The sequence below is a fragment of the Phodopus roborovskii genome, unplaced genomic scaffold (genome assembly GCF_943737965.1).
Source record: "Phodopus roborovskii unplaced genomic scaffold, PHOROB, whole genome shotgun sequence".
NCBI classification, from domain to species: domain Eukaryota; kingdom Metazoa; phylum Chordata; class Mammalia; order Rodentia; family Cricetidae; genus Phodopus; species Phodopus roborovskii.
The window spans coordinates 16060183-16088173 of record NW_026126485.1 but is presented as its reverse complement, the minus strand read 5'-3'; the positions used below and the strand labels follow the sequence as shown (position 1 = coordinate 16088173).

Here is a 27991-nt window from a genome sequence, read left to right as displayed (position 1 = left end):
TCTTCACTATGTCTAACAGTTCTAATTTACTGCCAGAGTGCTTCTGATGCTAATCTTAAGGTATCACTGCAATGCTTAGTGTTAATTTTTTACTGAATTTCATGGTGTGGATTAGAATACTTTCAGTTTCTTTAAGCAACTTTCCTAAAAGCCAATATGACTAGCATCTGCCATTTCTATTACCAAAACACACAATTTTCTTTAAGACAATATTATTTTAAGTTAATTTCTCCTTTCCCATTTGGCTTGTTATATAAATTCCTTGTTATTTTAAAAAAGTTTTGATGAGCATAATGATTGTTCAATATTTATTCATGGTATCTTCAGGATTCCTACTTCTAACTGGAGGAATAACACTTGTAAAAAGTCTGGGTCAACCAATACTGGAAAAACAAAGCATGAGAATAGATGGTCTCAGAAATCAATAAAATTAGGAGGAAGAGCCAACAACTGGGTATCTTAAGCCTAAGTAAATTTTGTTAGCATTTTGAGTAATATGTATAAGAATGAACAGTGGTATTTACTATAGTAACATAATTTTACATTTCACAGTGGGTGAGATTATTAAGGCTTTTTCAAAAGGTATGGAACATTGTTTGTTAATGTATTTCAAATTCTTTTTTTAAAATAACTGTGATTTAATTTTAATTTTTAATCAGAAGAAGTAAATTTGGAGACAGAGGAAAGTAAAGCTTTTAACCAGAATATGTGAGTTTCTAGGATCTTTGGATCCAAAGTGAGTAAAGGAGGCAAGCTGTGGCACTTCTCTGGCAATGCTTAAAGTGTTTCCAAATAAGTAACAGGAATATTTTGTAGAGGGCACCTCTTTTTGGTGAATAAGCCGGATTGCTTATTTCTAAAGGACTGCTTTCATAATGTCCCACAGCCAGGTCATCCTCAGTGGCACAACTGTGTAACTGATGCTACAGCCCTTCTACCATACAGAAGCCTCATTGGGCAACAATGAAAGGCAAATAACCTCTAGGCAGGCAAGCTATCAACATAAAATGGCAAATGAAGACTGTGAGGCTATCTAGACAGCACATTTTCCATCACCTAGCCCACTTGTTGGAGGGATTCAAAGAGACACAGGCCATGAGCCCTAGGTTTTCTCTCATTTCTACCAATTTCTCTCCAATTTTTATCAAAAGTCTTTCCTTTTCTATCCAGAGCCTGTGTTCTTTAGTCTTCTAAAACTTTATTTCCAGAAACACAAATCTACCAGGGACCAGACAACTGGGAACTTGCTGAAGGCTTACTGTTCCACACAGAGGGGAGAAGCAAAACAGAGGCAGCCTTAAGTAATTTCTTATCCACTTTGATACTGGCTTTGATCCTGGCACTCTGTTCAGTATCTCCCTCATCCCCTTTCTTCCTTTTTTTTTTTTTTCTTTTTCTCTCCAGAAACAACAGAACCAAAATGTATTCATGACAACATTTTATTATTATCTGCTAGGGTAGAAACGGCCCTTTGAAAGAAATAACACAAATCAAACACACAGCCCACCAACTCTCTCCACAGTATGGACCATTGAAGAGGATTTCTTCTTATGAGAACTTAAAGGAAATTATTTTGCAATTCTCACTCCTTTACCTCAAATAATCCAATAGGTGATATTTAAAGCTCGATTTGAAAAAAAAAATCTGTATTGTTAATTCTTTCATTTATTTTTGTGTGTGATGCACATGCGTACACGTTCCTCTTCATGTGTGAATGTGTGTCAGTGCAGTATGCATTTGGGGTGGGGGAGGATGAATCGTTAGTCTTTTGCTCACTGTGGGAGCACTGGGACTACATATGCACATTACCATATCCAGTTTTACATAGGTCCTGGGAATTTGAAGTCAGGCCCTCACAAATGTAGCAAGCCCTAGGCCTCTGATAATTCTTTTTACTATAACCATAAATATAAGTAGAAAATCCATCTTTCACAAGGCAGGATTAAGATCCCTACCCACCTTATATAGAAATGCTAATTGTGCTTCATATTTACCTTGCTGGTTCTCAGTAAACAATGAAAGAGTGTCATGGTAAATAATAAAGTGATTTCTGTTAGGATTAAAATAATTCAGGATAAAAGTATTCTTCCTGAGGACCACTAAAAATAGGGCAATGCCATATAATCTAGGGTGCAACCCTACTTTTTAAGAAATATAGGACAGTTAGATATGATGGCACACACCTATAAACCTAGCTAGCACCTTTTGTATTACTTAAATTGAGGCTCTAATAGAGGTTTTTAGGAAGAAAGGAAATGCATGAAATTTGAATCATATTTCACCACCTCACTGCAACCCCTGTACCCCTAGAATTATAAACTCACAACATTTTCAAGAAGAATACAGCTTTCAGGATTATCAGCCATCATTGTACTATACTAGCAGCATTCACATTTGATATATATTGGATATGTAAAACATCTCTGAATGGGTAGGTATTACCTCTATCCTGTGGATAGAGAAATTGAGGTTCATTCTTTAAGCTATCTCACAGTAATAAGTACCAGCTGTAAGTCTGTCTCCAGGGCCCATGCTCATTCTACCAGAACAAGAAAAATCATTTGGATTGTGAGCTGTCACTCTGCCCAATTCTGAAATTTAAAAAAGTTAGGCTTTAGTGCCTTTTCCTCTGTCACTGTTCATTTTCTAGCCATCTAGTCTCATTCTCAAGAAACTTATCCACTGTACTGAACTAAAGAGAGATTAAGACAAACTTAGACTTTATTAACAAATAATTATCAAACACTGAGTAACGTCTATGAGGTGGAGAAAAATGTTTTGTCATCATAGTCTAAGTCTCCGGGGTCACCCAAACTGCAGCCTGACTGAAAGGAAGGTGAAGCATTAATAGCGCCATAAACATTATGAAAGCTGCTCTTCTGAAACTTGGAGGAAATAACTCTTCTCAAAGGAGACGTGAACTAAATTTTGTTCCACGCAGAAAATACTGAGATCTGAGCAATGCAGGGTGCACAGCTATTCAGTGCTTAGTGATGACCTCCTAATATATTTCATCAAAAGAGGGAAGTTTTTGTCTTCTGGCCTGGTCTATATAGAAATAGTCAACACAGATCACGTCTACTTTTTATTTCTCTTTTGGCTTAGAAGTCATCAAAGAAGTGACAGTAAAATGTGATCAGCAACACATTAAATGAGGACTGAGGTTCTGTTCCTGTCTTATAGCTGCAAAGGTTATTTCAATTTAACCACTTGGTTTATATTCATGTAAAAGCAGAATGATAATGATTTAAATTTAGAAAAACAGAAATAGCCTTCATTGTAGACTATGTTTCCTCAGAGGCCATGATCCTGAATTATAATTTTGATTTTGGTGCAACCCTCATATTTCATTGCCAGTAGTTACAGTTCCCATGTTTGGTCATGATTGAACATGACTGCTGCATCTTCTGCTTCTTCCAGCACACAACCCTTCCTTTTTCTCTGAGACGAGGTGATAATCTTTCAGTTTTATCAGTTCGCTACTTTAGACTTTAGAGAGCATATTCCAACCTTTTACCACATCAGCTTAGCCACAACTAGACCCAGGTTCTCTATAACTTCAATATTCTGCTTATTCACAGACCAGTGACATGCTGTCCTTGCAAACCTCCTGCAGTTCCCCAGAACCACAGCCTCTAGGGCCTATTGTTAAACAGTCTAAGTATACAGGGTCCTTTCTACTCCTCAGTAGTCTTCTGTTCAGTTTTCAAACCAATTAATTTTAAGTCTATTTTTCATAAATCCTCAATTTCACCTGGTGCTTTCAGAAGTTTACTATATACTATAAGGATAGGGGGCATATCTAATAAATATCATCTACTAAATACTAGCTTCCCCCTTGACATTGACATTTTCTGAATGTTATTTCCTCCAAAGTGCACTGCTGGCTCAAACTAAGTAACTTTCTACCCTTTTACGTAGGTTTTTTTTTTTTTTTTTTTTTTTGCCTTTTCTTCTCTCCTTTCAAGGGCCCCGACTCTGTGGTCTTTACATTTCTATGATCACTTTTTATTCTGTCTTTTATCATTTGCAGAAGCAGTAACAGAGGTGTGTGTGTGTGTGTGTGTGTGTGTGTGTGTGTGCGTGTGAGTATGTGAGCACTAGTGTTATTTCATGTTCAAGGTACTAGTAATTGAGAATCTACACTTCATATAGACACTTTCAACTCCTCCCCTCTCCTAGACTGTCACCTTGCTCCTGAAATGCTGTCTAGCTGTGTTGTCTACTCCTCACAATCACAATATTCAATGTGTTTTCTTGACCCTCATTATTCTTGACCAGTTAGGGGTGCCTCAAAATTGAACCTGTTTCTATTTCCCAAATTTTCTCCTTATCATTGTTCCCCATCATTGCAGATTCCTTCCTCATTTCTCCCAGAAACCTAAAACTTCTCCATCAAATTTCCTTTTTTATACTGCTGTTTATACCTCAGTCACTCACACCTTTCCTTGACATTCTCAGGAAAGGCAACATACAAGATAGCAGACTGCACTCATTTCTTTATGGCTTTTTGTGTAAGTGGACTTTCCAGATCCTCCTTTATCTAAAAGAGAAATTTTATTTTTTCTAAAAAGGAAGACTCTCTAAAACTCTTCTATAAATTATTTGCTTTGTAATTTTCTGTTCTTCCATTTCATTTCACATATTTCATATTTGTGAGACTTCAGCTTTCAGTCTATACTCTGTCATTCTTGTTCTTTTTTTGTTTGAATTAGGCCATTCACTTGTAATGTTTACCATCATCTCTATTTACTAAAATTCTATTAGTGATCTCAAAATTTTGTAAAGATGCTACATTTTCATATATTCCCATAAAAGAAAATTTATTTCTTCTGTGGACTTCTCTAATTTCAATGTGTATATCTTCTTCTTTTGTAGTTACTACTATCTCATATTGTTCTTTATTGTAGTGATTTATAAATTTAATTTAATGCACTTCTTAGATTTTAAGTTCTTAAAAGACAGTTATGATGAAGATAAAAACTGCAATAATAATCTCTAATAACAAGTTCTTACCATATTCTAGCATGGTACATTACTAACACAGCATTATATGGACTGTCCAATCTTTTTTTTTTTAATATGATTAAGTGAAGTATTCAAGTGAAACTCTTAAAGAGAATCGGAGTCAAGGATTGGATTTAGACAGTCTGGTTTTAAAGGCTTTATTTTTAACCCACTATGTCCTATTTCTCATTTTCAGAATTGGCGGATAATCACTGAATAAAACATGTTCCTCTTAGGCTGGGGAAATGACTGGGTGAGCAAAGTACCTGCTATACAAATGTGAGAATCTGAGTTCAGTTCTGCAGACCCTTGTAAAGCCAAGTATAGTAGTACACATTAGAACTGTAGCACTCTTACATGGAGAATAGAGGAAAAGACAGCCTCCATGTACAGGCTTGGCTGGTATACACAGGAACAAACAATAAAGAAATCAAACAGGGTGGAAGGTATGTCCTGGCCCTTCAGGTCATTCTCTGATCTTCACATGTGCACTCACACTCATGCACACAAACGTACATGTACACATATAAAACACAGAGAAGTTTGAAAAAGTCCTAACAGGTTAGGACAGTTTACTAGATTACCTAGTTTCTGAAACTACTTGGATAATACATTTGTAAAGAAGAAAGCAACAGCTAAGACCTCCACTCTTAAAGGATGAGAAAACAGGGTAAAGCTTGTATACCTCAAAACTAAACAGAACATAAAATGGAAAGAAAAAGAAAAGATCCAATTCACCTGGATTAGGTAACAGCATACCTTTTGTCTCCTTGGAACTGTCAAGTCCAATGAGGCAATGTATCAAGGCCATCCAAAAGCCTTGCTTAGATAATTTAAACTGCATTTAGACAAAGCCTCCAGTATTTCTAGTTTCCAAGGCTTTGACATCAGTGCTGTCAAAGTATGGTAACTATATTTTGTTGACAGAGTCAAAATCAATGTAAACTTGGGGTTCAGCTTTACCTATGGACTTGTAAAATTATATATGATATGCACAAATATTGATATGAAGAAAATGGTAGTTGTTGCTTTCTACATGTAAGCAGCTAAGAACTATAATCGTCTGAGAGAAGTGTCACTATATAGCCCAAATCCCACCCAACAAATACCTGTAGAGCAGAGATGTCTATATAACAAAACTCCTTTCAAGCTTTGGTTGACAGCTCACATATTTCAAGCAATATTTGATGTGAGACTTGGAGTTCACAGTAATGGGAATTGACCTGTATTTCCAAAGGTAAGATTTGAATGATTTCATCTCTAACCACGACACCATGAATTTGAGTGATATACTACCCAAACCCATGAGTACAAAAACTAAACACAAAGGCAGAAATGAAACCACCAGTGCTCTTAAAGGGAAAAATCCCTTCCTTTCATTTGGGGAACACTTAGCCAAGAAAATGAAGCCATGAAATGGAGCAGATGGTGCTGTTTTTGATCTCATTGTATTGAGAGACGAAATAGTGAAGTGACTGAAGACTGATGAATAGCAGTCAGATATATACTTCTTGTGGGGGAAACTAGGCTACATTTCTTAATGTTTTTGAGCCTCAGTATCCGCATCTGTACACTGTGATTTATACTATATATCTTCAAGATTTTGGTAAAAGATAAATGAAACAGAAATAAAGCTCTTACTAGAGGACCTGAAATACTGTATATACCCCCCTGAAGTTCCCTTATTTGGCTTCCCTTCCTCTTTAAGAGCTTGGGCTTCTGCAAACTACTTTCATGAAATTATTTAGAAGACCCGGTGAACAGAAATTAACTAACTAACTAACTAACTATATATATATATATATATATATATATATATATATATATATATAGAGAGAGAGAGAGAGAGAGAGAGAGTCTCAAACTTAGTCTGAGTAAGGTATGAATGGAACATGTACGGAAAAGACAGAGGAAATGGTAGCAAAACTAAGCCTTGACTGGGAAAAAGGTATTTTGGGCCAATGTGAGGAACATATACTCAAAAGATATAAAGCAATCAACCAGGCATCATAATAAATAAGTTCTGATTATTTTGCCAGAAGCCATTTTGAAAAATACCAATAAATCCAATTTCAGTGTTCCATTTTCCTGGGCGAGAAAGAAATGTGCATGCTGTTATAGCTAAGTTTTCTTGGGGTACTACTTTAGGAGATGGGAAGGATCCTAATTAGAAAACTATTTAGTTGATAACCATGCATTATACTTTGTTTCTGAAGTAGGATACTATTATAGTTTTAAAATGAACTATTTTTTTTGTGTAGAAAATATCTAAATATTCATGAAGGTCTCTAATATAATCCTGATTTCTGAGGTTTTATATTTTACTGATTCTAGATCTGAGTTCCTACTTTTTAAATTATAGGCAATCAGATTTGTAGACACAAAATTCTAGTTTCTTTAACAGCTGTAGTGTTACATGGAATCTTTGAAAAAACAAAAAACAAAAAACCGAGTTTATTAACAAAATTTGAAGGCAAGTCTGTCGACCTTTATAAAGTGAGTATTTGCTATGGGCTTTTAAATTCCTTTTAAAAGCTCCCGAAAGCTCAACAGACCTTAGCACCATAGAGAACAGGAGATGGCCAAGCACTTCACAGAATTACAGAATGTTGGCCTTAACATTTTCTTACTCGTCTATTTTCAAAAGGCTCAAAGAAAAGTGTAAGACAAGGTTCATGTGCCTAATTAAACAGCACGTATAAGCCAGGCAATGAGCTGCCTCTTACAAGATGCATATAAAAATAAAACAGGCTAGAAAGACAGCAAAGCAGAGAAAAAGGAAGTGGGTTATCCACAGAAGACAGAGAGGCCCTGAGAGGAGAGACCAAAAAGGATCAACATCACTAAATAAGAAGGTTAAAATAGAGACAGAAACCAAGCAGTAGCAGCAGAGGAGGTATTTTAAATATAGTCTATATAGAGCTTACAATGTAGAACTCAAGAACTCAAGAACACAGAAGCATCAACCTAGTAAAATTCTTGGCCTCCATTTAATAATTGTAACCTCCACCCCATCACCATTCTCTTAAAATGGAGGCAGTAATAAACACCAGACTTTTCTGTTTAATTTATCTCTTTTAAGGGTGTAAGTCTTGAGTATCTCTGAAGATGTTAACTATCTCATATCATTTTGGCATTACCCCTGGCTCCAGCAGGCACAGTTCTCCTAATGATCCCTATTGGCCCCCAAGAATGGATATCCATCCTCAAAGGGAAGCCTTTATCCCACCAGTGGCATCACACTAACAGTATGCAAGTCATTTCAAGGTCTACAGTCTATAGGAAGTGTAATATATTTGTAATTACACGAGTAACCATGGGAAGGTAGCACAGACAGAGTTAGCTCCTGAAAACACAAGGCTGAGAAACATTGTTGCTTACAGAGTCATCAACCCCACCCAGAGGCCACCCTGCTTAGAAAGTGACCTCATAGGAGCAATCAGGTGACCATAAAAAGCTGGGCAGCATTCCTGCCCTCCTTCTAGAGTCCCACCTGTCCCAGCAGGCGGGAGTTCTGGGAGGAGCCCTGAGGCACAGTCAGAATACCAGGGCTGCCAGCACCAGCTGCTCTTATACTGCTTTCCCTTCCTCTTTGTCACCCTCCCTCCTGCAGATGGAAGGCTCTGGGAGCTCTGGCCAGTCCAGGGATGCCCACCCCAGCCACTAAGCCCACCCTGACACCTGAGTGGCCCCTACCCCCCATGTGCCACATGCATTCTGTACCTTTACTCTGGGGAGGGTTCTGACTCCGGTCCCGGAGGACGTTGATCTGGTAGACAGCTCCATAAGGCTCAAAAAGTTCTTTCAGCTCCTTTTCTGACCAGGATCTAGGGATCTGTCCGACAAACATCTTAATGGCATCTGGGTCTGGTTGGTCTGAATGATCCAAAGCTCCGTTCATCTTGTTGGCTGTGCCGTTACTGTCAAAAACGGAACCAGGAGCCAGAGTTAGGGCTTCAGGGTGAAGGACAGGAAGAAAAAATAGTGGGGGTTGGGGGTGAGGAGGCGGAAAGAGGAAGAGGAGCACAGGGGAAAGTGCCTAATGACTCGTAGAAATTTGATGAACTAAAACAAAGCAGAGGCACCATTAGGTTGCTTCTCAGCAGCAGCGCGATGCTTTCACTGCATGCTGCTGTTGTTCAGCATTGACTCCCAAGCACAGGGCAGTGCCTGGCCCCGTCACCCGGGGTATAGACATCTCAGAACCCAAGCTTGAGAAGCAGTTGCAAGTTAAGTGCAGGTCTCAATTGGCAAGGCTGCCATCAACACATCACAAATCGGCAGCATTATCAGCACTGCACTGGTTATCGCTAGGAAAGAAAGGCAGAGCTGGATTTCTGCTGGATTTCTCACCCTCTCCCCTTTCCCCGCCCTTTTTCAGAGGTTTTGGAAGAGAGGAGAGAGGTGGTAATAATAAAGTCACATGGAAGGAAAATGAAACACTTGGCAGTCCATCAGATGACTAATGCAAGATGCTGGTGATGAATTTGCAGAGTGCTAGAGGCATCCATGTGTGCATCAAATTAGTACGTTGTTGCTGCTTAGAAAGGAAAGTGCTCCAGCTATGCAGCTCGGTGCAGCTGATTGGCTGCCTGCTTTGGAGGAAAGGGCCAGAGCTTTGAGGGGGGGCTCCCCTTTAAAAAGCACATTGTTTATGGGACCCAAGCACAAAGGACTTAATTCAGAGAAGCAAAAGTGATCTCAGAATTGCTTGCTTTGTGTTGGAGAAAAAATACAACACAGAAAGTTGAGTTCCCACTAAAGGACACTGAATATTTTAAATCTTTCACACTCCATAAATTGCTCTCTGTATATCTGACTTCCAGATGTTGCACTTAAGTTCTAAACAATCACACTTTTGGGAAAGGAAAAAAAAAGTCTGCCTTTTTTTCTCCTAGCTTCAGTAAATATTTGGGGCGGCTACAAAGAACTAAAGCATAAGCTTTTATGTCTTTCTTCCTATCATTTTCCAGACCCACATTTGGGAAAGAATACTTGTTTCAAGCCTGACATGGTGAAGAAGTCATTCCTTTTTACCTTAGACAACCCCTTTGTACTAGAATAACAATGCAAACCAAACACCCCCCTCCTTTCTTTTATAACCCCCAACCAGCACACTGTATATCCCAGCTCCTTTCTTAAGAAGACTAAATGCTTCGGAATGTGTCCATTTGTAGCAGAGTACTGGTGGTCCAGTTCCTCAGTATGTGAAAATATAAAGCACCTGAACAAGTGCAAAGCCAGTAGCAGCCCAGTATCTGCAGCCTTACAGGTGACTCTTGTTCTACATAAGAAGGACATCAAGAAGATACACAACTATAAATGGCAAATGTAGGCTCATTGTAGCCTCAGAAAATACCCAAAAAAAGTACTGGAAAAAGATCTTAACAGAGTTTCTTATTTTATGGCAACCCCCCAAAACAAACAAACAAAAAACAAAACAAAAAAAACCCATCACCACCAACACCACCAACAACAAAAAACAAAAAACAATCCCCCTCAAAAAAACAAAATACATACAAATAAAAAAATAATACTCTAAACTGGGCAATGATAGCACCAGCCTTTAATTTTTGCACTTGGGAGACAGAGGCAGTCCTATCTTGTGAGTTCCAGGCCAGCCTAGTCTACAAAGTTACACAGAGAATCCCAGTCTCAAAGAAGAAACAAACAAACAAAACAAAACAAAACACCACTCTTAAAGCTGCTATGGGTCTAGGCTCACTAGATCTGAGCCCTTAAACAAATAAACACACAATCAAAAACTGGCATGCCTGTATTCTTTAGCATGGCAATACACACACACACACACACACACACACACACACACACACACACACACACACACACACACACACAACCTACTCTACCTAAAAGCCAAAGTTTTGTAGAACGGAGAAACTTCATTTCAGATTTAATCCAGAGAGGGAATGGTGTCATATACTTTTACTATGTTTTGCTTCAATTTCCACTACCTCTACCTCTCTATTTTACTACTTTGTATTTTTTTTAAATCTTTGAAGTAAACAGTGTCTAACTTGAAGCATTTTTCAGATCATTTTCTAATCAACCTTATTGTTATTAAAATGTTCTACTGAATAAAATATTGAGTACAAGATCTTTTTTCAACAATTTAGGTATAATGCAACGCTTGTTTATATTAGAGCTAGATCATTTATCTTGTTCTCATGCACTTTTCCTTATTTTCCATCACCAAGAATTCAATAAACAGTTTAACCTGTGGAGCTGTGAATACACAGGCTGGAGGTGGCATTATTCTTTGCAGTAGAGGATACAGTGTTTATAGCACTCTGAAAGCTGAACGTGTGGCAGGACTCACTTTTGGCACAGGAAGGGCTCGTGGTTAGTGCTGTTGACAACCAGCTAGATGAAAAGAGGAAGGTATTGCTACAGGTCTAAGCTAACAGAAAGCAGAAGTTGGACCATAATATAGTGTAAGAGTTAGGTCACAGTATACTTGACTAATATCTAAACTTCGAATTCTGGAGTAAGCACATGTTAACTTACAGATCTCCAATAACATTCCTTTTATGCTTTCCCAAGTAACAGAAACTCACTGAGTCAAGAACAGAGGAAAGCTGAAGAGAGGGATGAAGGTTTATTCCTTTGGTGTTTATATAGTAGAAAGTGCTTATTTAGAATCTCTCCCAGTCAGTTATTCCTCCTGGACACCTGGAGATGTCTTATCATTCAAAGGGCAGGCAGAGTAGGAGAAAAATGTGTGGCCTCTGTATTCTGACAGCATTGCTTTCTAACTGTGCTACTTTGAGCTTCTGATTCGTCATTTATAAAATGGCAACAAGAGATTCTGCCCCATAGAGTCATATGACCCAAAATAAGTGTTCTATAAATGTCTGCTATTATTACTATGTGCATTTCCTTTTCATAACTGAAATGAGTGACCACCATACATCTATTTTTCAATTAAAACTTTTTTTGGTATAAATCCAAACACGACTCATAGTCTTAGTAATAATAGTATCTTACATAAATCAATATTACGTTGTGTATTTCACATTTTTTGTTCATTGGTTTTGGGGCTGTTTCAAACAATCTCACTATTTAGACCTGCCTGGTTGGTCTGAACTGGCTATACAGAACAGCCTGGTCTTGAACTCACAGATACCAACTTGCCTCTGCCTAGCAAGAACTACAATTACATGGATGAACCACAACATCTGGCAGTGCTTTACATTTTTAATCCTCAAGACAATCCTATGAGAAACTAGTATTCTTCAAATGCCAATATCTGAGAAATACATTCTGTTCCTAAGGTTATCAGATTATAAACTATCCAAATCTATGCCTCCTGGGCTCAAAAGTGCAAAGTATTTTTAATCCACCATGTGGCCAAACATTCTGTACAGTCTGGCTTGAGTAGAGTGCAGACAGCTCCTAACAAATCAAGAGGAAGGCAAATTCCAGAGCAAGTCCTACAGGGTCTCTAGAATCACACTCCCAAATAAAAGCAATATTGGAATAAATTTACACACACGGTTCTTCTTTCTATCTGTGAAAAACAAGCTGCTAGCGCTCAACTTATGAGCCCATAAGGCTTCTTAGAACACTCTTATCTTCTCAGTCATCACATAAGATCCCTATTTGTTCACATCCCTTCTACTCTATTCCCACAGAGTCACTTTGATGAGTAGCTGTCACATATCCTTATTTACATACTTTCTTGTTTGTCATTTTGAAAATTACTATTTATATCCATTGTGAAATGTACAACAATTCTAGTATAAATTAAAACCACTACCAAAAATTCTGAGTCAAAATTTTTATTTTGTTCATATTACAGTGACTCTCCTATTGTTACTTCATTTTGATGTATCTAACAAGTTTGTTAAATTTGTTTTAATACATCTACACTTTTCCTTTGGACTCCGAATCTTTTGTCTTGGCTGAAGTTCATTTCTCTTGGCAATCTGGTGACTTCTGTTCTCATGGGCTGTAGGCATTGATGCTTCTGAGTAAGCCAAAGATTATATGTTAATTATGTTTAAAGTTAAGCTTTTGGGAATTCCCTGACAGATGTCATAGATAGCCAAGATAGCCAAGGTATTCTTCAAGGACAATTAATATACCCCAATCTCAGCAAAACCATCTACTGAGAGCTTTGGAAAAAAAAAAGATTTTAATTGACTTAGAAAATTAGGACTAGCTTGCTTTTCTTCACTCCATACCTTCCTTGGAATCCAGTGTAATGCCTTTTTATAGTGCAGAAATTTAGAATTCAAATCCAAATACATTTACAGAGGGCCTATCCTCTGCCAGAAACCTTTGCTAAGTAATTGTCATACAATATCACAATAGTTCCAATTGGAATCACCTTCATTTTAGAAATGAAGCAAATGAGAGCCACAGGGGTAATGTGTCTTTTCCTATGTAACAGTCATAAGGAATCATAACAGCAAAATAGTGGGTACAGTAAGACTTAAACGCCAGTTGTCTCCCCTACTTGCTCCATGAACTGGACTTCTTTGGAGAAACCCTGAGGCAGTGTTTCACACGGACTCTGACCACTTGCAGATCTTGAATAAAGACATACATCTATAGGCATCTTGCCTAAGAATTTCAACATGATCCTGAATAGCAATTCTAGATTTACCCTTGGCAAAGAACCTACTCTAAGACTCCTCCAGGACAGGTGCCAAATGGAATGGGACCATAAGTCAAGAGCATGGAGCCAGGGGACATTGTTGGTATGAGTCTTAGAGCCAAGATGAAAACCCAATGATATTGGGAGGGTGGTGACAGTGCTTACATTTTGCTTTTAGCACTGCACTGACCTACTCACCTACTCTATTTCTAGTAAGAAGAAATCAGATCAACAGAAAATATGTTCCTCTGAGAAACCAGAATAGCATTAAAATTAAGTGGTTTATAAAACCTTAAAAATTTCAAGTTTCCTTTTCAAGTCTGGAAACAGAAGAAACAAATTTCTGATTCTGTCCTAGGATAGTTTTCTGTGTTTAACTTCCCTCATCTACATAAAACAAACAACAAATTTACAAAACTCCAAGTGCCAATAAATACCCACATTAATGTACTAAACTAAAAATATGCAAAAAGATACTCTTTCTGAATACTGTTAACTAAAGATAGCTGATCTTACTGGTGTTTATAAACAATTTTATTACTCTTAACTTTTTTATTTGTTTGCTCTTAACCGGTTCATATTTCTTGGGTTATATCCAAGTCAATGCTGATGGAAATGATCCATATTTGTATACTTGAGTATGCTAGGCACTAATAACATATGGCTACTGAGTATTGAGCTGTGTCTAATACAACTACATAAATGAATTTTTACAAATTTTATTTAAATACCTCTAGGAACAAACATACTCCCTTTCTTCCTTTGAAAACACTGACTAGAGTTGAGATTCATCTAAATATATTATTCTAAGGGAGCTGTTTTGAAAATCCTACTAATGCTGAGTTGCATAACTACAAGCAGATAATGGGCCAATGGGGCTGGTCTTGGCTCAGCATCAATTTAACCATGTGCCCTCCTCACTTATCCCACTCCCGTGTAAACCAAAGAGAATAAATAGCTTCTTTTATTTGGCTATAATTTCTACAAAAAGGCTATACAAAATGTTAAGTTCTTTTAAATACTTGTACTAATGTTTTAAAAAATTATTCCACCTTCAGTGTGTTTGGTTATGGTTTGGATGCATAAAGTGACTACAGAAAAAATAATTTAGAGATTATGACCAGTGACTTGAAACTTCGGTATGATGCCCCTTCTGTGTCTAATTTAATCCCCCAAACTCACAAGCAGCTGCACACAAGTTAGAGAGTTAAGAAGGTACCATGTACACTGTGGGGACCAACACAGGCTCAGATGGAACTAACTATGAGTGACCAACTACCAAGTGTGCTGCCAAAGAGCCATCCTTCTCAATATGTGCCAGCATTTTTCATGACAAAATGAGCTACAATCCCATCATTACAGTCAGCTGACAGAACCACTCTCAATAGAAATAATTTCTAATACCATTTTTACTTAAGTGATAGCACACACACACACAAAAACTAGGCTGATTGGCACAGAAAACTACACAAGACAGACCTGAATAAGGTGAAACAAACAAACAAATGAACAAAAATAAAGGAAGGAAGGAAGAAAAAAAAGAAAGAAAGAAAAAAGAGAGGATAGTTGAATATTGTTAGGCTAACTAGCTCTGTCCTAAATGTATAGTGGTTGTGGGTAGGTGAATAACTTAAAAATTTTTTGATATCAGTTGTACCATCAATAAGATATAATGATGTTCCTGTATTTACTTGGAAGATATAGTTACTGCTTATCATGTGTAGCAAACCCTTTTGAATTACAGCCATGGCAATTACAAAATAAGGCCCTAGATCTTTGGGGTGGAATAGCCATGCATCTGCCCCAAAAACAAAAATTAATTTCAGTAAATAATCCCAAAATATCTGAAAGAGGTAAGACCCTTCTCCAATGCTAAAATTTTAAGTAAACTAGCTTTCGTTATTCTGAAGAAAACATTCAATGTTACTCTATATACACATACATGTAATACTGTTTGTCTATAAGTTCTGACAAAAAATGGGAAAAGAAATGTCATAAACATATATAGGACATCATTTTCTTTCACAAGCAACTTGGAAACAACACATTTGTGATGGATATTTTACTAAATTATTAGAGTTAATAACAGATTGTATTTCGTCAGAGATCTGAAAGCTATACATCTGTTATTAGGGTAAAAAGTAGGTGTTACTCATGGGGAACTGTTCCTCTTTAGAAAAGGTCACAAAACACCAGCATATGGACACTCAAAAGTGAAAAGGAACCCTGATTACCTTATCTCAATTTGACTGCTAGTAAAAAGCAGAAAGCTGGAAAATTCCCACAAAGAAGTAAATTTGGAGGCATGCAGGAGGATACATGATGGCTGAACACATTACTCTTGCTGGGAAAGTGGCAAAGCACTGGCTATAGACCACCCTCACTGAAAAACTCATGTCCTGCTGAGATTTGTCAGAAATAGTTCTGTGTACTTTAGGGCTTAGGCAGAAGGCATTTTCACTGGAGGATAGATGTTTCTGACAAATGTTTAGAAAGGACAACAAGGACACAATCATTCCACAAGAATTTTCAGAGGCCCTCCCCTTTCCAAGTGCAGAAACTCACAGGATACGCCCTCTCCTGGATGGCCAAGGTCCCTACCACCATTTCCACTTCACAAGGGAGAAAATCCTTCAGGTCACCAATTGAAAATTCCTCCCAGTTTGCTTTACTTGCTCATACCTGACTGCCAAATGTGATTGTCCGCTGCAGGCAACTAATTGAAAATGGATCTTTAGGATGATTGAGAGATTAGTTTAGCTATCAATAAACTGAAAATTAGATCATTATGAAATGAAGACATATACTACAGTAAATCAACATGGGCTTATACTTTTATACTTCCCAAAATGCACACCATTTTTTTTTTTTTTTTACCCCTGGTCTCACCTATATATAAAATCTATTAACAAGTAACAAAAAATAAAAAAATGCACAAAAGAGGAGCAAATTATATAGATGTTAGACTCTAAATTAACTTGAAGTCCCATCTGTCCCACCTATTCAAAGACCAGGTAACTTCCTGCAATGCTGGGAGTTATAGTTCTTGGAAAATAACAAAGCCTTATGGAAAAGTACAGTGATCTATGGGTTTTGTTCTTATAAGTTCCACAAATGCCTAAGGGTCACTCACCTGAAAAGTTTCCAGGCAATATGCCATCTTTGTCAGCATTTAATATTTTAATAAAAGTATGCTTTAATATGGCCAAAATGGTAGAACTTGTTTTTCGGAATTAACAACACAATGTCTGTCTTACTGTAGACTAGGATTTAGCAGGTATGACTTTGAAGGAAAACAATTCCTGCTTTAACCATTAGTTAAAAACAGTGTCTGGATTTATTCATGTATGAGATAGCAGCCAAGGAAGACTGACATCAACCTTCATTCACTGCACACATGCTGGCTGTACAAATCACAAGAATTCTTTACAGAGAATTCAAACATCCTAGAAGTTAGTACCACACAAAGTCCTTTTAATTTCTTCCCAGTCTTTTTCACTTTTATAATTTGTGTGTATATGTGTGCCTGTTTATATGTTTGTATGGGTGTGTGCACTTGTGTGCATGGTATGGATGTACATGCATGATGCATGAATTTGGAGGGCAGAGGTCTATGCTTTATGTCTTTCTCACGCTCTACCTTAACATTTTAAATTATATTTATTTATGGTGTGTACAAGGTACATGTATATTTGTATTGGAACAGCTGTGTCACAATGTGTGTGTGGAAGTGGGATCAGAACAGGACTGAAAGAGCTCATTTTCTTTTTCCACCATGTAGGCCTTAGGGATCAAGTCACCAGACTTCTCAACAAGCACTGTTATTTAATGAGCCATTCAATTTGCTTCCCATTTTATTTTCTAACACAGGGTCTTCTAACAAATCTAGATCTCATTGGTTCACCTAGGCTAACAAGTGATGATTGGTATAGCAAATGTCAATGTTTAAGGAAAGTTTAACAAATCCAAGCCAAAGGATGGTAAACTCTTGTTATTTCACTTAGTTGACCATGTGATAGAAAAGAATGGGGGTGGGGACAAACAAAGGTGAAGGAAGTAGTAAAGGCAACTCTGACTTAGGAGATGAGACTTTAGGAAAAACAGCTCCTAAGCATGCATGTGAGATCCAAGGCTTGTGGGCTGCTATTTGAAAAGTCTGGGATAGTTGTCAAGTGTGCTACTGGCCACTTACAGGGTTATTGGCCAGTCCCTCAATCAATACCTATGCTGTATATCCTGGGAATCTTATAATACAAAATCGTTCTCCTCTCTCCTCTTACTGTTAAACCCTGCCAAGTCCGGGACAGAGTCTATATTTGCAAATATTTCTTTTACCACATCATGAAAATGGCCTGGTTATGACCATCCTAACTTCAACCTGAACAAACATTCTAGCACCACTTCAATTTCTGTAATCTGAAAATAACCCTTTCCTATGTATTTTGCTTCCTATAAGGTAGAGGTGTGTGGGGGAGGTGTGGGATGGTGTGGGATGAGGCATATTCACATGTTTGAGGGTGGGGGAGTGGAGGGGTGCATGGATCTGTGTGCATGCAGAGGCCAGAAGATGTAAGTTAGGACATGTCCTGTTCTATTGCTCTATGTTCTCTTTCTTATTGCCTTGAGACAGGGTCTTTCACTAAACTTAGAGCTAAGCTGTTAATCAGCAAGTCCCAGTGGTTCTCCTGTTTCTATTGGTCAAAGGATTAAAGCTACAGATGCTTATAGCCACACCCAGGTTTTTATGTGGGTACTTGAGATTCATGCTCAGGTTATGAATGTATACCAAGTACTCTTACTTGGTCAGCCTGGTCCCTAGCACCTGTAACAAAGTTTTATGCTCAACTTCTCTACTATTTTCATGGCTTAAATTTTCCTGGCACATCCAATAATCCTGAGAGGATAGTGTTTCATATTCAACAGGTATATAATACATACTTGTTCTTGCTCTGATTCCCCTCCCCCCTTTTCTGACCACTGAACCTACAGAAACAATTAATTAAACCCCTACATGGATACAGTGTAAAATTGAAATTCTTGATAACAGGAATGTATTATTCAATTATAAAAGCAATAAATATTTATGGAGTGACCCTCACAATTAGGACATTGTTCAAGGCACTGAGGGCAAATCTATTAGAAAAACTAAAATAAGATACTTTTATAGAGGTTATCTTCTAGTGGGTGACAAAAATAAGTTAAAATATATTAGAAAAATCATTTCAGTGGGGAAAGTAAGTCATGGAAGCAAAGCACTGAGTGCAGTTTTGCAAATGCACAAGTTAGTCAGAGAAGGCTTCATCTAGAATTCTAATGTTGTCCCTGCCTCTTTTCAATACATATTTCTATGAATGAAGATATCTAACAGGACAAGACATCTAAAAGGGTTGTGTCACCATTAAAAACAAACAAACAAACAAACAAAAAAACCATGCTATCCCATCTAGTATTGCTCATTTAAATCTTAAGAGCTAATGCACTAATTCAAATGAGCTCCTGTATCATACCCAGTTTTCTCTCAATGCCTGCTGAGTTTATCTGTCCTGTGTGGTCTATGTCCTAATCTTGGCTATTGTCTCATGTTTGTATCACCGACAAATTATTCAGTAGTCTTTCCCACTCTGGACTATAGGACTAAGAGTTTGCTGACCTTTGGTATAATCTGGCACTCAGACTCTACCTACCCTTCTGTTAAACTATAATCACCATCCATTCATTATTCATTTCATCATATATCATGGCAAAATTTAAGCTTGAGTTGGTCTCTCTTCAGCATGCTCTTGGCCTGCCTTTCTTGGCCATTTATGGCCATAAATGATATGTAACCAAAGAATACAAATAAAATGCAATTACAGTTGAAAGAAGGAAGCTAGGAATATGTAAGTTTATTATTTCTATTAAATGCTGACTTGGTAGATTTTCATGCTATAAAACCATCTATGAAAAGGAAAAATCCAAATGACAACTTATTTGGCTAGTTTTTAAATCCCCAAATTGAACTATATGCTGAAATCATTAACAATTAGAACATACTGGTTTGGAAATTTGTATCCCTTTCTCCCAATAAGAAGTTACAACACATATAACACAAACACACACACACACACACACACACACACATACACATACACACACACACACACACACACACACACACCACACACACCCACCTACCTGCTGAGAAAGGGTTTCTTTGTGTTGCCCTGGCTGTCCTGTAAACCAGGCTGGCCTCCTTCTGCCTACCGAGTGTTGGGATAAGGGCATGTGCCACAATCACCCAGCAAGAAATTGTCTTTAATAGCTTAAATTACCAGTAAAAAATGACTTACTATCTTCAATCAAAAATAGACTTTAGCATTTAAATTACTTGTTTTTAAAAAAATGTATACCATCAGAGTTAACCCTCTAATCAAATAGAATTAAAATAAGGCTATCTGCTAAATCATAATGGCCCTTATATTATGAAAATTCCCCATAGATGTTTAAGACATTTCTTCATTTTTTGATACTACATCTGGCACAATGAAAGCAGATAATCATGTGTTTATATATCTGTCTAAGTGCCTTTCCTAAACACAGCCAGATAGATGGAGTCTTTCAGAATGAAATTAATTTTAAATTAATTCACTCTGGACCTACTCTACTTCCATGACTCTGTTTTCAAGCAGTGACCAAATCAATGTTAAGTCATGAACTTGAGAGAGCTCAGGTTCCTCAATATTAAGGGAAAAATTAGTACAAGTAGGGTTGTTACCACTGCCCTAAAACAAATTATTCATACATCATCACAAGCTGGCAGTTCAAGATTGATCAACACTGAATAGTGGTACAATATCAATTTTTCTTTTGAATTGAAATAAGATTATGGTTAATTTTATATGCAATATTCATAATGACTTGATAAGGTTCTAGAAAAAATGATTATCATTATTACTAACATCATAGCTGAAGATGTTACAATAAGCTTGCCATCTATGTTGACTCAGGTCCCACTGTGACAGGAGAGAGTTAATTCCAAGTACCCAAAGTGCACATTCTGTCTCTAGCTGTAGCTACTGAAGGAACTATAAACAAATGTAACTAGGCTTTGCTTGCTGTCAATCTTGGTGGATGCCTTTATTAACATACTTGTTTCAATTGCAATTTAGGTTTCCATGGAGACACAACAGTCAGCTCCAGAAAATTATAAGATAAATGTCAGGCAGTGATAACAGTGTTAATGAAGCTTCAGTGACAAGCAGCTCTGTGCTTCAAATAATAAGCCTATTTTCTATTAGCATATGTGGAACCTGTCAAAAACTGGGGAAGTATTAAAAATTAAATATATATCTATATTTAAAAGAGGGGAGAGATCACTCTAGAAATAGCTTATATTTCTATGGTTGGTAAATTAGACATTAGTCTTGGCTTTTAGGGATGCTTCAGATGGCATCCAGAAATGCAGAAATGCTTCCCTCCCCCCAACCAATGGTGGCATAATTTTTCAAATACATGGTTAGGGAGGAAGTTCTTATTTTAGGAGCTGAAACTTTCACTATTTCCAGCCACACATATGGAGAGCTTTAAAGAAATCACTACTACAACTCATGATATCCAAACTGATTCATCCCACCTATTCCTCTCTCTTCTAGGTTACTAGATAGATAATCAACTGGACTTCCAGAATCCAGAATTATCCTTGACTAAAGATGTGCCACTGAAATTTTAGAGGGTAGAAAATGACAATTGTGGATCTTTAGGAATTTGAAGCATTCTAAAGATGGAGGTTAAAACTATACTACCAACCAAGGGAAGATTCCATTAAATAAAACTGAAGGGAAAATAAACTTTATTTTTGTCAGAATAGACATAAATATTACTTAGAAATGAGGCAATTTTTATGTTATGTTCAAAAATATCCTTTCAGTATTATTAGCTAAAAAGAATGGTCAAGTTAAAGGAGGTTTTTCTGCAAACCCAGAAGAGAAGACATAAGATACACTGGTTCACCCGAGTTTCTTGCACAGTTAATGCTATCTTTGCCAACACCTACACTGTTATTTAGCTGATATTGTTATTAATATGGGAAGGTAATTTTCCCTCTTACTTATGTAACAAGTGTTTACTAAGAAATGTACTGTAAAATGTCTCATTGTTTAGTAGCTTATACAATCTAACATCCAATGTTCTAAATAAGATGTTCTTTTCTTTCTATTCAAAGTCTGGTTTATTTTGAAATTATTATATGAGTTTTTCTGGGGCAAGCCGACAATTCTACTTTAGGAGCAGCAGGCTTGTAAAATCACCTCCCTGACTCACTGTCACTATGGGCTCATTTTACTCAACAACAATCTTCAAAAAGCAAAGTCTAGGATATAAGTGGGCTAGGGTGCTAGGATGGGAACTTCCAGCGCCACTTAGGAATAAAGTGCAAGTGACTGCTCCCCACACAGGATTTCTTGTCTTTAGAATATGCTTTTGTAACTCCACATGCCTCTTATTCTTTGCATAGTGCTGCTTCCCATTCAGGGGTGTGATGAATGAGCAGGGTGAGATGCAGCAGAATGACTTCACCTGAAGCCTCTAGTTACTTTTCCTAGTCACACTATTCTTTTCAATTTGTTTTTTTTTTTTTTCACATGAGATTTGAAAACTCAGGGATATTTTTAAAGGTTTGGTCTACCAGAAACTGCCTTAGGGAGCCACAAAGCTGGCTCAGAGATTAAAAGCACCTGCTGCTTTTTACAAAAGATCAGGTTCAATTCCTAGTACCCATATGGTGGCTCAAAACCATCCATAACTCCAGTTCCAAGGAATTCTATACTGTCTTCTGACCTTCGTGGGTACCAGGAATACATGTGATACATAGACATATTTGCAAGTGAAAATACACATACACATGAATAAAATGAAACTAAAAATACTTTTTAAAAGAATCTCTCTCAATTCCTTTTAGTATAAAAGCCACAATGATCTTTTGAACATCTTATAGCCAAACTGACCATGCAGAACAATAAGCTATATCTACACTGTTGCTTGCAGGCCACTGTGTATATAATATTGGTGTGGTGTATCTGCTGGGGTCATAAACCTGTAGACTTTAAAGCTCAAAATTCTACCAATGATTCAGCCACAAGAGACAGCCTTTTCCCAAAGTGAAATTACACACAAGCCACACCAAATACTATAAAAAACAACAATAAAAGCCTGTATAATGTTCACCCTATCCACTTCCTGGATGATTTTTCCTGCTGTCCTACTCATAAAAAGATGCACAAGGAAAAATAATTCATAAAGCACTCACAAAACCCAGTATACTGGCTATATAATTGCTGTACTGGTTCTAACTGGTGATCTGAAAGTAGGGAATACACAGGAAAAGTTGTGAACTTATATTTAATAACTTTGATAGTGGAATTTAGAACTTACATCTGTAAATTAAAGTCTATTATTATGCTTCTAAACACTGGATAAAGAAACAACTAGAGTTGTTGAATGAAAAAGATTATCAACATCATTCCTTCCTCACAATTCTAATCACACAACTTTATCCTTCCAGAAAATTTCTGTTTATAAATATTGTGTATTTCTTCCATTGTCTTTTCATGATAATACACTAAGAAGTACGCAGGAAGTCAAATACTGAAACTGAAAAGCTACCCACAATTATTATTTGTGGTATTTTTAAATTATTGAAATAATTACTTTGATTTTTAATATTATCACAGTATAAAAATAGTTCTTCTGTGTTAAAAATAACAGCTGTAAACTGGGGCAACCAAAATTGCAATCATAATTTTCCTGAATTGACAGTATTTGCTAAATAGCCTTCTTGAAGTGACAGGAGTTATACATGTTGGAAATAGAATATTATATTTTGAGTATGGTAGTTGCATCAAAAACAAGTTCAAACGTGAAAGCTGAAAATACAGTTCTCTCTCTGAGTTTTACTTTCTTACTCCTGTTTATTGTGGGGACTTTAGGCTATGCAGAAGAAGCTCTATGTCTATAGACTTGAAAGCAAGAGGTCAGTGCTGGGCATTGCTGCAACAGCAACACCTTCCACTTCTAGGTATCCATTAGATTTTAGGTTTATATGTTTTATTTATTTATTTATTTTAATAAGCAATTTAAGGACAGTAACCAATTCAAAATAAATTGAAAGGAGATTTCCCAAACAATAGAGTCATCCAAATGCTACCACTAAATAAACTTTTCTGGAATAACACGAACATGGATGTTAGGTTTGTGTTTAACAGGAGTACAATTACAAGGCTGTGCATTAAAAAGTTAGTTACTTGGCAAGTCAATATTTATGATACCTATTCACCTACTTTCAGTTATTGAAAATCAGAATTTCTTTTTCCTTATGGGAATGATTGATGGAGAACAAACTACTTTGAAAGATGTATGGCTTACATTACTGCAAACAAAAAATGCCACAGTAACATTATTATTACTGAAGCCTGAGCAATTATCAAGGATAAAAATATTAAGAACAACCCCAATGGCTATGAAAAATGATCTAAATTTCCTCCACAAGGTAATATGATATAAATATTAGAAACCCTATACTTTTGAGGGAAATTAAGCTGTCTGAGGTTCTGTATTCAGAGTATTAGGAATAGATTTTTAATACTTTTATTAAGATTATTAAGACTTTTAGAGATGAGCTGAGGAACACGCAGCTAAATGAGTGCTCACCCAAGAACAAACAGTATTAGGGAGGAATGAAAGATGATGAGATGGTTTCCTAATTATGTGCCCCAAATTTTATACACACACACTGAAATCAACTTGTTTTTGAGACTTCCACACAGAGGCCCAATGAATGGCAAACTTCAAGGGTAGCTTGGCAATAGTTCTCCTTAACACAGAGTTCAGAATAAGGAGGAATCAAAGAAAGTAGGTGAGAGTAGAACATAAGCAAAATTAGAAATAATACAGACTGTACTAAGGGTGTGCTCAAGAGTGTGAAGTCTCATGCTTTCTTGGCCAGTACTTCTGGAAATGGCACCTGCTTTGGAAACTGTGTTCTTATTTATTGACACAGGATTTATAGAATGGACTTGGGCTTTAGCATATTCTAAAGAACAGTGGATTTAGCTGCATAGGAAAATAAAAATCTCATGAGCTATTGGAGATGGTCGATTCACATAACACACATATATCAATATATTTAGGTGTGGATGCAGGGACTTGTCACAAATTAGAAGGTTACTGTTCTATATAGCTTCTAGCTAGGATGCATTTTCTTGTGAAATCATACAATGGGATTTACTGAGGCAATTTTAGTTCACTAACTGGCCCTTATTCACATTTTGTTTGTTTGTTTTTATGACAATACTCTATAATAAGAATAACTACGTTGGTTGGGTTAAAGTAAATACTGCTTTTTTTAAATTAACAAAAACATTGAAAACTCTGGTAAAGAAGAGTTTTGGTGAAATAAAGAATTACTTATGAATGAAACCATATATTATTAAAACTATTCTAAATGTATTCTTAATTTAAATAAAGGTAGTCATTAAAAAATCAAATATCACAAGAAAGATGAGGGGCAGAATGTTATTCTAGTCCAAGATATAAAAGGTGGATTGCTTTGCAAGTGTCCAGCAGAGTATTATACTGCCCCTTACTTTTATTAAAATTCATGTATGCCTCTAATGCTGGATAGATCTCAGCTTCAACTATTTACAACTCTACATGTCTATTGGTTAAAGATAGGAGAAAGCAGTGAATTGGGAAAAATGCACTTCTAATATTTACACTTGGTCTAATATATTAGACCAGTCAGCAAAAGCAGCTTCTTGTGCTCTGTACTGGGTAAATGAAGTCAAAGACTATTTCTGGTAAAATATGAATGATGAACAATGCATCACAGCACAGTGGTCCTATTATTAATAATCTCAATTTAAATGTGGCTGGAGTACCTACCATGTATTACATCAATTTTAGTGTAAGGGCACAATACAAGCATTTAGGGGTCATGTTGAGTCCATTCCTGATTAAACTAAATCCTCATTATACAGGTGACAGGTCTTGCTGTAGAAATAAACCAGTCCAGGTTTTTGGTAGCCCTGATGGTCCTAAGCTGTAGTAGTCCTTTAATGTAAAATCTATTTTAACTTCACAAGGTCTATGACCTCACTGACGCCTTCAGGCTGATCCTAACTCTTATATGTGACTCTCTAAGACTCTCTAAGCCTCTGTGCTAGTGCTACCTCATTGCTCTTAGTGGAAGAAAGAAGTTGGGCCCTGTACATTGGCCCCAACAAAGATCTGCTTGGCATTTTTACTGGCTTACAGACAGGTATTTGCAAAAGGGATATTCAAGTGACACAGTACTATAAAATCTCCACTGAATGAGATAGAGATAATAATCAGAATAATTTCCTTCTAATAAAAGGCAAACAATTATTATGTATGCTTCTGCAAAATCCATTCCACATTCAAGACAAGAGAAATCCATTTGTTTCGCTTATATTTCCTTTAGATTATGAAACATAGATCCCAATCATTTTAACAGGTTTGTTCCACTTAACAAAGACATTCTGGTTGATATTCATAGAAGTCACACTCAAAAGGGCATATGAGGACAAATTTTGCCCAAGCATTTTAGTTTTTAATGACTATAGAAGCTCTTGGGAATCATTACATTAAAAGAACAAAAGAAAACAAGTAAATAAAAGACGAGAAACAATTGACTTTTAATTACTACTACCACTGAATAAAAAACTTAATGAGAGGTTTTCTTAAACATTCAGAAATGACAATACTATCTCCATGGTTTGTCCAGTCATTGAGTTTTGTTGGTACCAATACCATTGACAATGTTTCACAATGAGTTCAAGGACAGCCAGAGCAGTTACCTGACACCAAATATCTTTCATGAAAGTAAACACTTAGAAATCGGAAGTAAACTAATGACTGGTCTAACTTGAGAACCCTGCCATGAAATGGAGTTCATGCCTAACACTGCTGGTATGGCCAGAAACCAGAGGCTAGAAGCCCAGAGACCTAGGATAGAACCAAATATGACTGACAAGACGTCTCAATGGAATGATTCCTAATGATATTTTGCTATACTCATTTATCAGTGCTTAGCCCAATCACCATCAGTGAGGCGTCATTCAGCAACTGGTGGGAGCAGATGCAGAGACCCACAGCTAAATGTCAGGTAAAGAACAGGGAACCCCAAAGGAGAGGGGAAGGAAGGATTGTAGGAGTCAGAGGGGTCAAGAACACCACAAGAACACAGCCCCCCACAGAATGAACTAAGCAGGGCTCATAGGGGCTCAGAGATTGAAGTTACAATCATGGAGCCTGCATGGGTCTGTGTTAGGTCCTCTACATATATTTTGTGGTTGATTAGGTTGGGGTATTTGTTGGACTCCTAACATGGGAGTTGCACTTGCCTCTTACTATTTTGCCTGCTTTTGGGACCCCTTCCCTCCTAGGTTGCCTCATCCAGCTTGACAGGAAGGTTTGTGTCTATTCTTATTATAAATTGTTATACCATGTTCACTTGATATCCTTCAGAGGCTTGCTCTTTTTTTGAAGGGAATTACAGGAGGGGGCTAGGAAGAGTGGAGAGAGGGGAAACTGTGGTATGGATATATTATATGAGAGACTATAAAAGAAAAAGAATTTCAGAGTAATAATTTATTTGAATTACCCCCTACTTCTCAGTATTATGGTTATTATTAGCCCATTCATTGTTTAAAATATTTGTTTAGTTTTAGTTTGTGTGTATAACAGCTATTTTACCTGCATGTATCTGTGCACCACATGCATGCAGTACCCACAAAGGGCAGAAGAGGGCACTGGATATCCCTTAGAACTAGAGTTACAAATGGTTTGGGTCATCATGTGAGTGCTGAGACTCAAAACAGGTCCTTTGGAAGAGCAACTAGCTTTCTTTATTGTTGAGTCATTTCTCCACCCCATCCCAGCCCCACCCCACCCCCACGTAGCACATGGGGACAGGGATGTCCGAAAATAGATGAACAGAATGTAGCAATCTTTCTTAGTTCAAGTACTGATATAACCTAATGGTCCCTAACAACTGTTATTAACATGTCACATAACCTCACTATCCTTTTGTATGGCTACATTTACTAAATCAGCACTATCTTCTTCTGAATATCAGTAACTGATGAACTGCTTTATTTTTTTTTACCTAAGGGCATCCAAGATCTCAGCAAAGATAATACTCTATGGATGAATACATTTGAGGATGTGGCTATGAACTGTAAATGAAAGATGAGGCATACAATGATATGTTGAGCCTGGATGCCTTTGGTCTTTGAGAAAAAGAAACATGGAAGGACTTCTCAGACTATAAGAAAGAGTCCATTCTTTAAGAAAGTTAACAGCAAT

The 27991-nt window shown here is 36.9% G+C and overlaps 1 protein-coding gene across 28 annotated transcripts in view; it reads right to left on the bottom strand.

Annotated features, from left to right (window-relative positions):
- The window catches only part of Celf2 (CUGBP Elav-like family member 2), an 802630-nt gene that overhangs the window by 154435 nt on the left and 620204 nt on the right, over positions 1-27991 (bottom strand). For 27 of the 28 annotated variants that reach the window (XM_051194866.1, XM_051194862.1, XM_051194867.1 and 24 more), the window contains one exon: positions 8731-8927. In XM_051194866.1, the coding sequence (XP_051050823.1) occupies positions 8731-8908 (178 nt within the window). In that variant the 5' untranslated portion in view covers positions 8909-8927. Of the gene's footprint in view, positions 1-8730; positions 8928-9430; positions 9478-27991 lie in introns of those variants that run through there. The other variant, XM_051194858.1, reaches the window with a different exon arrangement.